Consider the following 17,500-nt stretch of genomic DNA (forward strand, 5'->3'; position numbering starts at 1 on the left):
GCATCTTACCATAAGATAGTAAGAGCACTAGAATATTGACTGCTAAGTTTAAAAGTTATATTAAAATTCTATACATACATAAGTACCTTTCTAACCTCATTTATTCATCCATTATTATTCAGTTCACTGTTAGTAGTTCTCCAAAGGTACAATGGTGACACTGGAGGCCAGCTAAAAGCCAAGTTAATGAGTCTTAACTTTTTTTTTCTGGTTCAGTTAATGGATAGGGTGTGAATGAACAAGATAAAACACTGGCAATATCTTATACATGTAGTATGGCCTCCAAACTCAGTAAAGTATAGATCCCAATTTGCAACTAACTACCTGTAGGGTGGTTGTGAGTCATTCGTCCACTCTCAATGCTGACAGCAATCAGATCATCAAGTTTTTCTGGGGAATTATACAACAAGCCAATGCACATTGAGCGCATAGCAGCTCCACAACCACCCCCATGGGAATTAAATGGCACCACAAATCCTCCAGGACGGCCAGGTCGTAGCTTTGCACAATTGGTCATAGTAGTATTTCCTGGTGCCCGTCCAGCCATATCTTGCTATGAAACAACAATATTCCAAAGAAAGATCAAGTTAATGATAACTATCAAATTAATAAAAAACGTTTTCACTGTATATGATTTTAAACAGATAAGATATTTAGTATGTAGAGGGAGGAATTATTTACAGCAGTTGCATGAGCTCTTGTCCACCAGTACATTATCAAATGCAAAGATTATAAAGTAAAGGAGACTGTAAAGTCCAGGCTAAATATTGCCAAACTATTCATCATCTTGTGGCTGTGGCCAAGACATGCCACATTATCTGATTCCAAATGGTCTTTCCTGCCAGATTTACAATGAGGTCTTTGCCCTAATCATCCAAAGTAACTGTGGAGATGGTAGGTCAGGAGGAGGTGTGATGTTACTTCTCCCTTTGCCTCGAAAGGATAACTGGCAAAAAGAGCTCTACAACCACAACCTAAGGCTTTAGATCACATATGGCCAAGGTATTTACTCAAACCTTCTTCAAACAACATGGCTGTACTGGTACACGTGATTCTATGATGTTTGTATTGTCTGTGGGTATGACCATGAAAAAAAAAAAAGAATGCAGTTGATTTCAGCTTGGGGGTGTTCCCTGCTCATGACTGCATGTAAATGTCAAAGAAACAAGCTTAAGGTTGTTACTTTAATGCCTAAGCTATACCAAAAATCAACTTTTCAACGACTGGAGCTTATTCAGAAGGACTCACTCACCATCAGGCCTTTTTCTTTACCTCTCTACAATTGGGAAAACTAAATCCTACTTCTGCTCTCAGCTCTTTGACTAGTAGTGATTACTTTAAGGATCTGCGTCCACTCCCTACCCCTAACCCTAACCATTAAAAATGCTAACAGTAAGTTAAGCCTAAATATTGTTTTAGGCCTAATTAGGCCTAAGCTTAGCATTTCTAAGGGGTTTGGGCTTTTTCAACAGATAAGTAGGCTGATTTAGCAACAGAACGGGAACGTCAGTGGCGACGTCACGCGCAGCAAAACTACCAATGAGAATTTGGAATAGAGAAGAAAAGAGTGGAGTCTACTCTATTCTGAATTCTCATTGGTGTTTTTTCTGCGCGCGCCGTCGCCACTGACGTTCCCGTTCTGTTGCTAAATCAGCCTATAGATCGTTTTTACTGTCACGCAATAAAATAATAAATCGAAAACCATCCAGTGGAAAAAGTCAAGAATTCGTGATGTTGTAGAAGATAAATGAAGAAGACACTTCTCCAAGTTTTAGGCCTGTGCGTTTCCCCAAACTTCAGATATTCGTCGAAATGTTTCGCAGAAATTTACAGAGCCCAGTATGAAAACGCCATGTTGGTGCACATCTGTGGTGCACCAATATGGCGGCCGGAAAATAGTGTCAACATCTGTTACTTACTTTGGCTATCTCGGCGAGTGATCATCTGTACTGAACAGACAGCTATTTACCTAAGCACTTTTCCTAATGCTTTAAATTCTAAAAAGGCTCAAAACCATGAGATAAATATATATTTCTCAATAAACTCGATCGTCGCCTCGTGTCACGCACCGCTATAACTCAGAAATTCAAAATGCTCTGGTTTCCAAACGAAGCACGCTATTGAGCTTTAAAATTGCACATGGGAACAAATTTACCGCCTCTTATGCCTGATGAGGATAAAAACTTTCGTGGCTCTTTAGTTTTGGATTTTAGAAAATGATGACGTCACGTGAAAACGATCTATTGTAGTTACGTTTTAACCTCAGTCTGTATTTTACCCCTGTTCTGAGTCTGTGTTTTACACTGACCGAATAGACAACATCTTCCTTACCATACTCTCTCGGTACATGGACGCAACTTTGTTGAAGAGCTCATCGCGTGTCGCCCAGGATGACACCAGTGCCTCAGCTGTAGCCAGATGCAAAACTGTATCATCACTCACAATCCAACCTTTAATGTCAATATTCTCAAGACCACCAAGCTCACGCAGTTCATCGTGGATCGCTCGGCCAGAATGACAAAATTCCCAGTCGCCGTTCTTGTAACCCAACGCATCTCCTACAGCGCTGAGAAGCATACAAGCTTTAAAACGATCGTTGGTGAATGCCATTTTGAAAACAAGAAATCGCCTGCCAAGAAATCCCTTTTTTTTCCTTAGGTGAAATCAAGGAAATACGTTTCAAGTTACCTAGCCTGCGTAGCATGGCGGTTTTGCCGGGCGAAGCCGCGAAATTCGCGCGCGAAGCGCGCGAGAACGAGCTCCCGCCCCAATCTCCTCGCGGTTTTTCTGCCCTCGCCCGCCTTTATTACTTAGCAACCAAAACCGCCATGCTACGCAGGCTACAAGTTACCTCCAGCTAGCCCCAGGAAAGAACTAACTCATGATCCCGATACCCAGAAGGTGGGGATGTTTGACAGGGTCGTGCCTGCCACCCCTTGAGGAAGTTGAGATCGAGATTGCCTGCTTTTTACCAGCTTTTGTTGAGGCGGCGAAACCTTGAAAATAACTCTTCGATATTATCGGATTTTTGGAAAAATGCCCATTTTAAAGCTTTGGGACGTTAGAAGACAGAAAAGGGCAAGATTTCCGCACAGGCCCCTACTTCGTTATGCATACGGTCCTATGTTTCAAGAAAACAATAGCAATAACAATAGACGTCCTTTGGGACTGTAGCGCGTTGTTTATTCTTCTTAGCACAGGAATCGGTCTCAGTGGTCAGCAAAGGGGAGAAACATGGCCACTGTAATTAATGTTGTTTATTATTGTCTTCTCTATTTTTCGTTCAAAGTGTTAACTCTACTTTCCTTATACACTAGGCTCGTGTTTATCCTCAAAACTGCAAGCAGAGTGTTTGTAGCTTACACTGCTTTTATTTTGAAGGGAAATTATCTTTGTTGTCTTGGACATTTACTGACGACACGTCAATGCTTGGAAAAGAAATTACTTCGTAAGATTGCAGGTTTACATTGTTACTTTGACAGAACACAAAACACAGTCTTCTTTATCAGATACACCAAAGTAACTACTTTGGTCAATCAAAAAGGACAGAGACAATCCAGTAAACCAATCAAAACTTTGAAGTAATTACACGTTGCCGACACAAAGCGCAGGAAAATGTGCACGCGTGAGTACACACAAGTACACAAGACCTCACGCAAACTTGGCAAAAAGTCAAAAAACGCGCGGAAAAGATTTCATTGGTATAACTTTGCAACATTTCAGACCAGTCACATTATTGCTTAAATTACAAAACGTTTCAATTTTGTTTTTATCAATGTTAAAATAACTAAATTTTATTGTTGTGAAAGTCAATTCTCCCTAGAAATTACAAACTTCGGCGATTAATCAGATTTCAGAGCGTAATCTTGAGACCGGGAGATAGGGGAGAGTAATCTTGTACCCAGATCTCACTCTGTCAATGACCGTGGAAGATCGGGGTATGAGTTTAAGGGGAGAGTTGACAGCCTTGCATTTATGAACTACCTATAACCATGGAACCTAATTTTTCCTCCTTTGGCATACCAGAAAATGGTTTTTGGGTACTTTTTTCCCGCAAACACTAAATCTTGTGTAGAAGAAAACAAGAAGAAAATTTCAAGAATATGGCAAATGCAAGAATGCCTACTTTCATGTGGAAACGGCAAGCGGCAGCCGGCAAACATAGAAAATGTTTTTTTTTCCTTTTTAAAATTTATTTAACACAACAGAAGTTTACATTGCACAAGATATATATATATATAAAGAAAACAAATACAACTAATGATCTGACATGCAAGCCAAAACAGGATGTAATTGGCAGCTAATCGCATACTGACATGCACGAGAACTGAGTGATTAATCAAAGAGGGCGAATAAAGTAAATTAAATCATGTAAATCAGACAAAATAATCGAGCTCTCTTTAAGCTTGTTTGAATAGATGTAATACATCATGTATAAAAAAGTATAGTAAACTTTCTCACAGCCCCATGCCCAGAAAGGCATTGCTTAAACAAGCCAAACACTATTTCCTTAGGTTCTGGATTGAACATTGAAAATGGCAGGAAAATCATGGTCACTTTTGCCATTCCATTTCACGTAATATCAATGTGTGGGAAAGGTGAGCTCTGATTGCACCTTCATATGTCCCTAACTCATTAATTCTGTTCAGTAATTGTTGTAATGAAATGTTTCTTACCACTTGCAAAGTAAAATACTGTAAACTACTTTGTCTCAAGACTTCTCTTAAGTGACTTATAATCTGGATTCTCAGCTTTGTTCTTGAATTGAACAAAGGGGTGCTCGCACAGTGGGCATGTGGTAAAAAAAAGCACTTGCATCAGTGCAAAATCTACTTGTCCTGGTGACTATATGGACCTATATGGGGAGACAGTTTTCTCAAAAATGCCTGTAAAGTTTGTTCACTCATTTGGCATTTTGCTTTAGATTGCAACAACAAAAAAAAGGGACCATCAAGAAAAAGAGAGTTTATTCCTCCAACATGCCTGCCTGTTCTTTGCTTTCAAGAGGGCTGGAGTGACATACTGAACAAAATCTACTGCAGGGTTTCAATAAAATTTGAAAATGGAAGCTGGTTTGAGTCGAGTTACTAACTGTCAAAAAGAATTCTCTGAGTGAACTAGGCGATGCTTTTAGTCAGCTGTTGGTATTTAATGAAACCACTGCTATTGTGTCCTACTTATCATTTTTTTTACAGGCAGAACTGCGAAAATTCAAAATAGCATAATGATACTGAAGAGACCTATTGGTGCTATTTGAGATTAAGTTCTATCTTGAGAAATGCTTTCAAATTCTCATCTGGCATTTCATCTATGGCAGCCCTGGCAGCCGAATCATCTTCATAAAGCTTCAGCAACTCCTCTGCATGTTGAATCATCACACAGTTTTGACAGCCACTCATGCAACACAGCTCCAAAGGGGGTGGGGGATGGGAAAGAGGTACATTCTTTTTTGAGTTACCATTGTGGTTACTTTTATTAGGGGCTTGTAGAACCGCCTGTTGTGTGCCTGAGGAATAAAATATTATTTTAAATAGATTTAGCCAAGCTTAAAAGTGGAGTTCGCGGGTTATTTATTCTTATAAAAAGATAACATGGCTTGAGCCTGCGATCCAATTGGAACCCAGTACTTGGTGAGCGCTCTAAACTTGAGCCAGTGATATGGTTCACAGTGGTGGACGGTCGTACATTGACCAAAACCAAATTTTCTTAAACAGATGGGTTACCATATTTTTTACCCATAGTGCTCCACATGCGTGGGCGGAGCTCCGCTATTAAAAAGCTCAAGTTTTCTTCAAAATTAAACTACTCCAGGTTACCATAAGATAATACTGTGGAAATAAGTATCTAAAGAACTCAGCAGAGCAAGGATAAGTGTACAAACAAGGGACTCAGTAGAAATGTGAAAATGCAATCTTTGGTATTTACACCAACACTGGTTATACTTGCAGACAACTGGGACACCTATGGTGGTTTGTTCCATAGACGGAATGCATAAATGGCGGCCAAAAATGTATTCTTTTGTTTATGCGCTAATAAGACTGACTAGCCTCGCTCTCAAGAAACATTTCTTTTGTATTTTGTTCATGCAAACGAGGCTAGTAAGTCTTATTAGCACATAAACAAAAGAATATTTTTTTGGCCGCCATTTATGCATTTGGTCTATGGAAGCAAAGCATTCTAAACTTATCTCATAAAACTGAACCAAATTCATTGGGCTCACTTGAATCTTGTAAGACTTTCAGCAGTGAAGGCTCATTATTTTGATTGAACATAATAATAATAATAATAATGATAATAATAATAATAATAATAATAATAATAATAATAATAATAATAACTTGCTTACTTTCATCACATGTCCTTCTGTTGGACACAGAAAAGTGACAGACAACCTATAAAACAGAATACTAAAGTTACTCCTTGAGCAAAAAATAAAACTAGGAATTACTCTCCTGCTGGAGTAATCTTCCATCCAAATTAGTAGTTCCCATGTACCTGGAGATAATTAGTTACTAGATAATCAATAAGTTATGTAGTACGAGCCAGATGGAGGGAATCCATAGAACAGCCTAAGGACTTTTTTTAGCTATGTGTATCTTCTTGTGCATAAATGTGCCAACCTATGCATGATAGGAAAACATCCTTGACTTGAATGTAAAGTTGTTACCATCAAGTATCTCTAATGTTTGAAGCGAAGCACAACAAAGTCACAGCAGCCATCTTGTTAGGACCACCTTCAGACCTCTGCGTAACACTTCAAAGTGAAAGGAAAGCAATATCATGGTAATGTCACAGGCAGACAACCCTACGGATGCAAGAGCGTGTAACGTCACATTATTTTGAGACAGTTGTAATGGCTGTTTCAACTGGTCGAGGAAAATGTTCCATAAAAACTTCAAATCGCGATGTTTCTTTTTGAAAATCATTTTATGGACAGCCAGATAAATAAACTACACTCACCTACTATTTTCTGCTTTGTCCTGAGTGATTTGATGGGTTTTTGGGACGCTTCCATTTCTTCTTCAGATCCCACACATCATCACATACAATGTATATAGACAAGGCGTGCAACTTCCAAGACCGCTCACGGCCGAGTGCCTCCAGAATTTAGCCAAATTTCTCCCACTTGCAAAGGTCGCTTGCCTCCCAATCAAAAAGCGCAGATTTATAATTTTTTCCCTCTTGGGGAAAATCTGCACTTTTTGATTGGTTAATTTGATTTGATCAAATTCCAATGATGCATGAGTTCCGTCCTCATCATCTGGAGCTAACAAAAATCTGAGCGAAGCTTGAAAATCGAGTAGGATTTTGAGGTTGCAGAGCTGTGTAAATGTGAGGATTTTTGGCTCGATGCTAGCATATTATTATTGACTTTCTACCCGCTTAAGGCTGGGAGGCGAGCGAGCTTTGGAAGTGGGAGAAATTCGGCTAAATTCTGGAGGCACTCGGCCGTGAGCGGTCTTGGAAGTTGCATGCCTTGTCTATTTATATTGTATGTGACGACACGTGGCACCTGAAGAGGAAATCAAAGCGTTCCAAAAACCCATCAAATCACCTTAGGACAATGCAGAAAATAGTAGGTGAGTGAACTTTATTTATCTGGCTGTCCATAAAATGAATTTTCGAAAAGAAACATCGTGATTTGAAGTTTTTATGGAACATTTTCCTCGATCAGTTGAATCCGCCATTAAAACTGTCTCAAAATAACATGACGTCACATGCTCTCGCATCTTTAGGGTTGTCTGCCTGTGGTAATATTATGAAAACCACTTCCAGAGCTTTCTGCATAACATCGAAGGAGGTTCCGTTTTCACCAATAACTTCACTATCTGTACCAAGCTTTAGCATATGTTTAGCGTGAAAGTGATCCCAACAAGATAATGTCACAGGCTTCAGTTTTAGCAAGGTGAACACAATAGGTTGCTCAATCCACACTTTTTAAGGTCAGTGCATCTTGGTACATGTACCAAAAAGAATATTGGTCTCTCATTGGCTCTTTACTTTTATACCAAAAATGACAGAGATGATGTTACGAGGTACGTACCACAGAGCTCTCAAGTTTTAAAGTTTCCAAAGTGTGAGATGCTTGCTGCAGATTGCTACCACTCACCTATGGGAGACTTGTGTAACTGCGGAATACCCGGCCGATAACTTAACTATATTGCATTGAGTTCTTGTTGCGTCATCGTTTGAAGAACAATCAACGCTATTCATATGCAAATAAGTGGCCGGGTATTCTGCAGCTTATCGCATCTTCGATACAAACACTTGCTATTCTTTGTTAGTATAAATACACAGGTGATTATACAAAATCGCGTGCTCTCATTGGCTCGCTATCTCGGATTATCAGCCGATAATCACCTCGACGGACAAAATGGCTGCCAGAAGTCGTTTTGTCACTGTAAGTGAAGATGATGTCGCGTTGAAATGTTTTTTTTTTCTCTTTTTTGAAATAATCACCTGTGTATTTATACTAAAACAATTATTCGCCTCAGGCTCAGTGATTACCGGTGAATATTCACCTCGACTTCGTCGCGGTGAATATTCACCGACAATCACTTCGCCTTCGGCGAATAATTGTTAAATATGGGAATAAACCATGCAATATTCAGCTGAGAACTGTGTGACCTAATTTTACCAGTACCTGCTGCGTCCTCACAGTTGGCAATCGGAACAACGCATTTCCTCGTAACTTTGGGCGAAAACTTCTTAACATTCATGCATCAAGCTCTGGGAATCAGTTCTTCAAAAATTAACGCATTCAAGACGCGAAAAAGTGTACGTTTGAATCTGTGTATGAAATCAAATACAGGCGCCACCTTCGACGTTCAGACTGTTCGGTACCAGGCCCAATGGTTTTCTTAAGTACTTCATGTATCCCTTATTACAGTGTATTTAAATTTTCACTTACACCCATGCGTTCTATTCAGACTATTCATTGTCTGTGCCTTTTAGAGGCAGAAAAGGTTTTGGCAAAATGGGTCGTATAAGTAGGTACAAGAAAATAAAATCTTGCGATCCATTTTACAAAGGACCAAGGAAAGACAGAAACGCATCTTGGTAAGTTGATGTTCAACTTCAAGCTTAGAACGGGTTGTAGAGAGAACCAAGAAGCGCCCGCAAACTTGTGCTCCCTCAAGTATTTAAAATTGCATTCATTTAGACATGTGATGAACCGTCATTCCTATCACTTAACTCAAAATCTTACGCTTATAGTTTTGATGGCCACAGAAACAAATACCGGTTGGTATTTTTCTCAGGTCATTGTTTTACTAATACAGTAAGTATCCTAAACTTGCATAAAAGCTATGGCTAACCCAAGGCCTAATTAGACCAAAACAAAAGTTTAGGCCTAAGGTTCCTTTTTATAAATGTTTAGGATACTTTCTGTATATTTGGCAAAACAATGACCTGTGACCTGTAAAAAATACCAGCCGAACAAAATGAAATACCGCTGGTTATTTACAGCTGTACTTTGCAGGTTCACACGTTAGTCTTTATGTTTTGTCATGCCAGGCTGTGCTGGCAATTTGTAGACCACAGCACAGCTACTGCTAACCTCTCAACCTTTTCATACTGCGAATCAATGAAAGTGGCAGTCACTCTTGTCTTTTACAAGGGTTTGAGTGCAAAATCAAGGCAAAGTAGCTTGCTGTGAGAGGCACCTTTCTAATAACATAGACGGCGGTATACCGCCAGTGACGGGCTTCTAATGAAACTCCTGTCAGAATAGTAGGGAATGCCAGATAAAAGGTAAATATTAGGCTTGATGTCAAACAAATTCTGTAGATTGGTATGTGGGCACATACAGTTGACTCGCAATAACTCAAACCTTCAAGGGAAATTTAAAAAGGTTCAAGTTATCAGGAGTAAGGAGTTGGGCAGCTACCCTTTATGAAGATACAGGTACTGAAGTTAAATGTACCCTATACCAACCTGAAACCTTAACTGGACTGATACGTTTTGTGTAATGCAGAAAAGGACAAAGATTACAGGGCTGCTTCTAATAAATGAAATGTTTTGGACTGTAGTACACTGTTTGTGTTGATTTGTCACAAACTGACAAGACATGGTTAGAGTTAGGGCAAGGTTCAAGGTAGCAGGGGTTCGAGTTATCAGGAGTCGACTCTAAGAAATATGTGTTCTTCATGTTCATTCAAACAATTTAAGGAGGCTCAAAAGGTTGCAACACTTAGAAGACACTCTCTTTAGATTGAATGGCACTGCAACACTGTATCACATAACAGCAATGTTGTGGTACCATATGAAACACCGATTATTTCCAAACAAGATGTGATCATTATTGTGATGTAATAAGTTACCTTGGCAATGGGAAAGCCCAGCAAAAACACCCTATATTTTGGATTTAGTTGCTCATATCTCAAAAACGAATTTGGTGACCCCCTTTTTTATTGCTGAAAAGTGATTAGAAGGCCGCGTTGAAACTTCCGACAAAGTTTAAAAGAATTGTGTGAAGTGGATTCAGAGCCACCTTAAAAAAATCACAAAATTAAGGTGGCTCTGAATCCACTGGACAGAATTTTTTTTAACTTTACAGAGAGTTTTATCTTGCCCTTCAGATTGCTTTTCAGAAATAAAAAATGGGGGCCATAGAGTTCGTTTTTGAGATAAGCAACTAAAGACAAAATGAAGGGTGTTTTTACAGGGCTTGCCCATTGCCACGGTGATTACGTCACTATAATGACTGTGTCTTGTTTAGCAATAATTCATGTTTCATTTGGTACCACAATATTGCTAATACATGATACAACGTTGTGGTGCCAATCCTTCTAATAAGAGCGTCACTTGGAAGCGTTGAAACTGGTTTGAGCCACCTTAATTAATTAATATACTTTGTGCAGAGATCTGCTTGGCACCAATTCAATATTATTCCTATTCTTGCTTTGTTGTTAGATTTTTAGTTTATTAAACATTGCAGAGTTTACAGCGCTGTCCTCCTTTTGTGGTTTGTTTTCTTGTAGTGACATACCTTTGTCCAAGAATGACAAACTCATTGAGCAAGAAATGCCCAGGGCTGCAAAAGATCTGCTTAGAAGACAGCAAGAATTGCAATATAAAACTACCAAAAAGAAACAGAGAAGAAAGGAAAAGAAACAAGGTCACTTTTACCTGTTGCATTATTTTATGGAATGAACCTTATCATTGTTCAAAGTGCCCCGGTGATAAAAAAAAAAATCACTTCCTTTTTCCTTCAGATTTTGAGTGTTTTGCTTTAAAACATCTGACTGGCAAAATTTCGAGCTTTGATTTTTATCCAAAGGCTGTTTACTTTGAGTGTAAGTTTTGGATTTCTTGGTCCTCCATTACTCACGTTCAAACCTGACCTGGATTGGACCTCAGAGGGTTGGATCCAGGGGAACGTGACATTAAAGGGTCAGTCGCTTAAAATTTCAGCGTGTGAATGCAGCTTATTTTATAATGCAAAACACAAGCCTGTGTATGAGTGTTATTTTTATTTTTATTTCATTAAACTTCGCCTTCTAAATAAACTATTGACAAAACATGACGACGTAAACAAAAAGTAAACAAATACTGGGTTAAGGAAGGGTGTCCACAACAGCTGACGCCAATTACTGTTGAGAAAATCAAGTATTTCCATGGCTTTTAGTCAAGAAATCAGTTTTGTTGCAGTTAGTGAATTAGGAGATTTTAATATTGATAATGACTTGATCAAATGTGAAAAAAATCTAACCTTCCTACAGCTGCATAGCTATTTTAAGTACAGGATCCAAGAATTTATTCTCTGTTTGGGTTTTAATGTATATTCTGATGAGTGGTGACATGTGTCCTGCATACTCACCTGACAGAAATGTTGTCCCATGTGTGCAGTTAATTCAACAAATTGGATGTGTGAGAAGTCAAACTGGTAATCCTTTCAGTGGTCAGCATGACAAATAAACCCAGGCAGTTTTTCACCATTTTATGGAAATTAAACACATTCTAAAGAAACTACTCAAAGGTGCAGGGTAGAGCATTATGTGGGGCAATATCCTAAATATCTAAACATTTCCCCCTTAGTAGGAGGCGCAGTTGCCTCTATGGTCAGCGTGCTTGACTCCGGATCGAGTGGTTCAGGTTCGGGTCCTGGCCGGGGACATTTTGTTGTATTCTTGGGCATGACACTTTACTCTCATGGTGCCTCTCTCCACCCAGGCATATAAATGGGTACCGGTGAAAATGCTGGGGGTAACCCTGCGATGGACTAGCATCCCATCCAGGTGGGAGTAGAAATACTCCTAGTCACTTTATGCTACAGAAACCGGAGATAAGCGCCGGTCTGGTGGGCCTTCTAGGCTCGTAGCGGACTTTACATCCCCCTTAGTAGGCTCATTGGAGCAATAATAATGGGAATACTTAATAATGTTGTCGGAAATTTGTCATAAAAATATGGTTCCTATCCAAACATCTTATAACCATTATTTTAAGTGAGTACAACTTGGTATTTTTTTTCTTGGTTAATTAACAGTAACCACAGCAAAGTTTCAGCAGATTCCTGGTGAAACCAAAAAAGAGTATTTTGACAGGATTGATCGTGAAGCAGCCGTTGAAGTTGCAGAATCTTTTAAAAAGTCAAGGAAGATTAGAGAGGGAAGAAAGAGGCAAGGTTGTTGTTTGTGAATAGAAGAAATAAGCTTTTGAGATACTCATTCTTGGGATAGTCTTCGTTTATGAAAGTATTTGTCGTATTATTCTGTGACATGGAAACTACAGTCAATAATAAGAATGCAGAATGCAGAAGCACTTTTGTGTGTACAACTGTGTTGCAGCAAATCCTCTCACCATGTACTGGGGTCTTGACAAACTGCAAGCCAGTGACTCATGCGAGTCTTGCATTAAAAGCACCCATTTCAAATAGCACTGATAAACAGTATTTACATGCAAGTCTAAAAATGGTTAGCTTTCAATAACTGTGTGACTCGCATGTTGAGTCACATGGCTCACCATGTTGACCTGCATGACTCACAGCCATGGCTCACTTGCTCGCACATTGTCCACACTCCATGACCTGCATTGATTGTTCAGATCTGTGTAATTTTTTCTCTTTCTTTAATTTTTCTTTTACCAACTGTCTTTTTGCTGAACATTTACTTTATCTTTTATTCTTATGTATATGTGTTCATAGTTCATTTATATTAATTAAATATAAATGTACTAATATGTGCAGGAAATCATATGAGCATGATTGCATTTCGTGATTTATGGTCACCGCAGTGACATTTTGAAAGTTCTCAAAATTGCACAAGCCATGTGTCAGTGACCAGAAATGCTTACAAGTGCAAGTTCACACGATTTTTCACAAGTCAGCTTCATATTTCAGTCTGGCTCACACAAGGGTCTTAAAAGGACTATAATTTGAGTACCCAAAGAAAAACAGAATATTAAGACCCTACAGAAAATGGGAAGAGCATTCAATCCTGATTTCCTCTCCACCAATGCTTTTTCCTTTTCATTTTGAAAATTGCTGGAAGTTGTGGGTCTGGTGTCTGACAAAATCTGCATGCTTAATTTTTTCTTTTTCTGTAATAATAATTATTATTATTGGGTTTAGGTACTTAGATAAGAGGAAACAGAAGATGAAAGGAAAGAAATCATTTGTTGAAAATTCCGACTTTGACTTCATGAAAGGTATTCCCAACGGGAATTTGTAGAAATCAACATTTTATTTAATATACCAAATCAGCTAACTCAATGTTGTACCCAATTCAGATCTCCTGGGGTTAAGGTTCCTTTGTGGATTTTAAAACTAACATTGTGTTGATTTTAAAAAGTCATTTCTAAATTTTGTAGATGTCTCTCTCTCACACTAAGTGATAGGCTAAAATCCAGTGAAACCAAATCAAACTTTGTTAACTGATTTTCCATTTTGCGTTTTCCTTCAGTCAATTTTTTTACGTAATGTGACGAATATCCTCCTCACTGTCTTCCACGCAATTTTCAGATAACGTACGTTTTGGAGAGGTTGCCATGGAGCCCCCTTCTCTCTCTGCAAAACCCAGAAAGGCGTCCAATTTAACAAGCAAGGTAAGATTCCATTTTGTTCAATTTCTTTGTCGCTCCTCAGGCAAAAACGACTTGAAATGACTGAATTTGAGGCCATACTGAGAATCTGAGTACATGTACCAGACTATACATTTTAAATGTCCTCCATAGAGCGGTTTTCAAATGAGTGTCGTAAAACCAAAACCATAGTAATTACTTTGCCCAATCAAAAGGGACGGAGACAATCCAGCAAACCAATCAAAACTGGAAGTAATTACACGTAGCCGACACAAAGCGCGGGAAAATGTGCACGCGCGAGCCCCGATTGGTTTTGGTTTCACTTCTGATTGGTTGAAAAAGTGGCGCGAGAACGTTGAACCAATCACTGAGTGAAGTAATGCAAAACCAAAGTAATTCACTAATTACTTTCGACACCCAATTGAAAACCACTCTAACTACCAAATGGTACACTAGATAAGGGACGATGAATTGTAGACCCTACACCCAACACGTGTTCACATCCCGCGAGGGAAGTTAAAGACCCACGCATTGCTCGCAAAGGATCTTGGTCAGGCCTATTGCGTTACGTTGTGTGATAAGGCGTTAAGACAAAGCTTTCTTGCAGGATAGCATGTACAATGAAAATGCGCTTTGTGAATGCTACTAATGCTGCTAATCGGGATCATGATATTGCTTTAAGAATGGGTAGTGCTAGAAATACCTCTAGCTATTTGGTCTTCTTGATTACACTAAGAGAGTGGAACTTCCCAGAGAGGAAAAATATGTTAATAGAGACTTTTAGATCCACGTTTGCGGCTAACCTCAAACTGCTGGAAGTCACATGACTAGCGCTTGCCGTCACGTTCGAGGGTAAGTTTTGACGTTTTCAACGGCGGAAGGTAGGTTTTCACTTAAGTAAGTTACCTCAGCTCTTTATGGCATGGAAGTTAAATTATCCCACGTATGAACGGGGCAGATATAAAAAGCAACTTTTTATCTTTCATTCCATGTGAATTAAACAATCAAAAGAGCCGTGGTTTTATTTATTTCGTTGACTGAAACATCAACGCTGAGAATCGAGGAAATTCAATATGGCGGCCTCCGCAGCTTTGCATTTGTTTACTTAAATCTAAATGCACGAACCATCACAACTTCTAACGTCAAACCGCAAATCTCAAACCTCAGTTTGCGGTTAGCCGTAAACGTGCATCTAAAGGTCTCTAATGTTCTTCTCCGGCGAGAGGACCGTACCCGAGGTCTTCAGTGCGGCCTGACAATGTCAGACACGCGTTTCTTCAGAGATCGGACTCTAAATGAGAAGCGGAAGTACTTTTCTATGAACTTTTAGCCCAAAATTGTTTTAAAACACTGCAAAGAAGGGATCGTTGGGCGCTTGTTCATTCTTTACGTATAACTATCGATTCTGCTCAGTTCCCGGACAAGATTGAAAAATGCCGTCTATTCCCGGGACAAATTTCGGAGTTCCGCCCGCTCGCGCTTTGAGAAACGATAGGTCACGACATTTGGATAGCGTCAGACTCTGAATATCCCTGAGCAACTCGCGTGGGATTTGCGCCGGAAAATATTGTAATCGATGCAGGAATAAGTGAGTTAAAATCAACTTTTTTGTGCAAAATTATGCCACTGTTTTAGCATGTACTAAAACAACTATTCACCTCGGTGTCGGTGGCTAGTGGTGGATATCAGGGAGCTTTAGCAACTACGATGTGAACGGCAAAGAGAACGTCATCTCAAAACATAAATTCGCGCTTTTGTAATCTCTTCGTGACTATATCAATGGTGTGGCAGTCCCACTAGATTGAAACCGACATGAGTCTCGCTTAATAAATAAATAAATAAATTTATTTATTTATTTAACTTTGCCAGTCAAGCTGACAGAGCGCCACAACAGCTTGCGCCAATTACTGTGGCCCCTTTTTTTAACCCATGATACACAAGAGAAGACAGACCACAACACCGGGAACTACGTGCCCTACTCTTAGCGACAAGTGTGTGGGTTCTTTTACGTCCCACAGGATTATGAACATTGAAGGATTGTGAGACGGGACCTACGGTTTATCGGTTTATTTGCAGATGTAATTACAAAAGCAGCACTTTCTCCTCAGTTATTTAAAGACCCCGAGTCGATCTCACGACCTCCCACGTGACAGCCCGGGTGCTCAACCAACTGAGCCACCGGTGCGCGGTTAACTAATTTGGGGGAGAAAATGAAAATTTATCTCCTATTGCTGACGTCGTCCATAAAACCTCAAATTTGGCCATTTCACGTTGTTGTTTTGCTGACGACGGCAAAGAAATGGACAAAAATATTTTTACGCACTTGTAGAGCGTGCAATGCTATTGTTTTTGCCCACTAAATATGCAAATTTGTAACGTTCTCGTTGCCGTCGCCGTTGTCGTTGTTAAAGCTCCCTATAGCCGCGAGGAAAATATCCACCACTAGCCACCTCCACTTCGGTGAATCGTGCAAATGTTGATTGTCACCCTGAAAGAAGTAGATGGAGAACAATCTTCTTTCAACAAATGCCTCATCTGGCATTTATTTATTTATTTATTTATTTATTTTTAGTCATGAAGTCACACCCGATGGTGTGGCAGTATTTCCTATTGATTTCTCGTGCTTTGATATTTCTTTAGGGATCGAAGACACTTCTGCTCCATTCTTTAATCAATCGGGAAAGAAAAGCAAACAGTGTCGTCGATGCCCAAACTACAAATTCTGCGGTCTCCTCTGTACCGAAGACAAAGAAACGCAAGCACATGTCTACTTTGGAACGAGAAAAAGCGGATAAAGCAAGAGAAGGCGCTATTATGGCTTACAGGACGATGCGAAAAAAACAACTTCAAGAAAGGAAAGGTGCTGTGTGATGGAGAAGCGAATAGCAGAAAAATCTGTTGGAAAAGAAGACAAAAATGTTGCCTTGCAGCAATTGATGTTTGAACGTGCTTTGAAGACTAGAGAAAATTAAACAACTACAAAATTGCCGGTGTTCAAAATTCGTCCTGATCTGGCTTTGGGTGTACAGTACATTCCTTCATTCGTTAATTTTAAGCCAACCGTCGATTGAAGCAAACGAGGTTAAATCCGAGTACAACTTTATAAATCCAGCATACTTTCGTTTGACAGCTTCAAGCAACCACAGCAACAACGACGACGATTGCGAGAAATTCATCAATTCAAAATCGCCAGTTCGCTCCCATCGCGTTTCGAGTTCTACCCCGTCCTTTTAAAAGTTTCGGGACTTCCGAGAAACTTACCCTGGATCCAAGCGTGGGAAAATTGCACATGGTTTCAAGCACGTGAAAAATGCACACTCTTTCAAAGAGCGGAAAGGAGCGCCCAGTCCAATGCGGCAAGAAGGAGCTTGCTCAGTGGCTTCGAAGACATTAGGTGCGGTTACACTCACCATGGTAAATGCCATTTCCCATGGTAAATTATCCCGCGGTGCCTCACACTTGAGTTTTAGTATACCGCGTT

At 39.6% G+C, this 17,500-nt stretch overlaps 3 protein-coding genes across 3 annotated transcripts in view; 1 reads left to right on the forward strand and 2 right to left on the reverse strand.

The window, feature by feature from the left end:
- LOC137970731 (ADP-ribosylhydrolase ARH1-like) overlaps positions 1–2,730 on the reverse strand; it is an 8,408-nt gene extending 5,678 nt beyond the window's left edge. Inside the window, exons 1-2 of the mRNA XM_068817271.1 lie at positions 2,332–2,730; positions 325–553 (exon numbers count right to left, since the gene is read on the reverse strand). Coding sequence (XP_068673372.1) covers positions 325–553; positions 2,332–2,610 — 508 coding nt within the window. The 5' untranslated portion in view covers positions 2,611–2,730. The remainder of the gene's footprint in view (positions 1–324; positions 554–2,331) is intronic.
- A 1,457-nt stretch (positions 2,731–4,187) lies between these two features.
- LOC137969774 (oxidoreductase-like domain-containing protein 1) lies at positions 4,188–8,845 on the reverse strand. Its single transcript, XM_068816130.1, has 3 exons — positions 8,645–8,845; positions 6,347–6,392; positions 4,188–5,506 (listed from the first exon to the last, which is right to left on the reverse strand). The coding sequence occupies exons 1-3, from the start codon at positions 8,714–8,716 to the stop codon at positions 5,250–5,252; spliced, it is 375 nt and encodes a 124-aa protein (XP_068672231.1). The 5' UTR covers positions 8,717–8,845; the 3' UTR covers positions 4,188–5,249.
- Positions 8,846–8,905: 60 nt separating this feature from the next.
- Positions 8,906–17,011, forward strand: LOC137970745 (coiled-coil domain-containing protein 137-like). The gene is made up of 6 exons (XM_068817301.1): positions 8,906–9,060; positions 10,983–11,119; positions 12,488–12,620; positions 13,571–13,647; positions 13,961–14,043; positions 16,660–17,011. The coding sequence occupies exons 1-6, from the start codon at positions 8,978–8,980 to the stop codon at positions 16,888–16,890; spliced, it is 744 nt and encodes a 247-aa protein (XP_068673402.1). The 5' UTR covers positions 8,906–8,977; the 3' UTR covers positions 16,891–17,011.
- Positions 17,012–17,500: the final 489 nt, after the last annotated feature.

The sequence above is a fragment of the Montipora foliosa genome, chromosome 9 (genome assembly GCF_036669935.1).
Source record: "Montipora foliosa isolate CH-2021 chromosome 9, ASM3666993v2, whole genome shotgun sequence".
NCBI classification, from domain to species: domain Eukaryota; kingdom Metazoa; phylum Cnidaria; class Anthozoa; order Scleractinia; family Acroporidae; genus Montipora; species Montipora foliosa.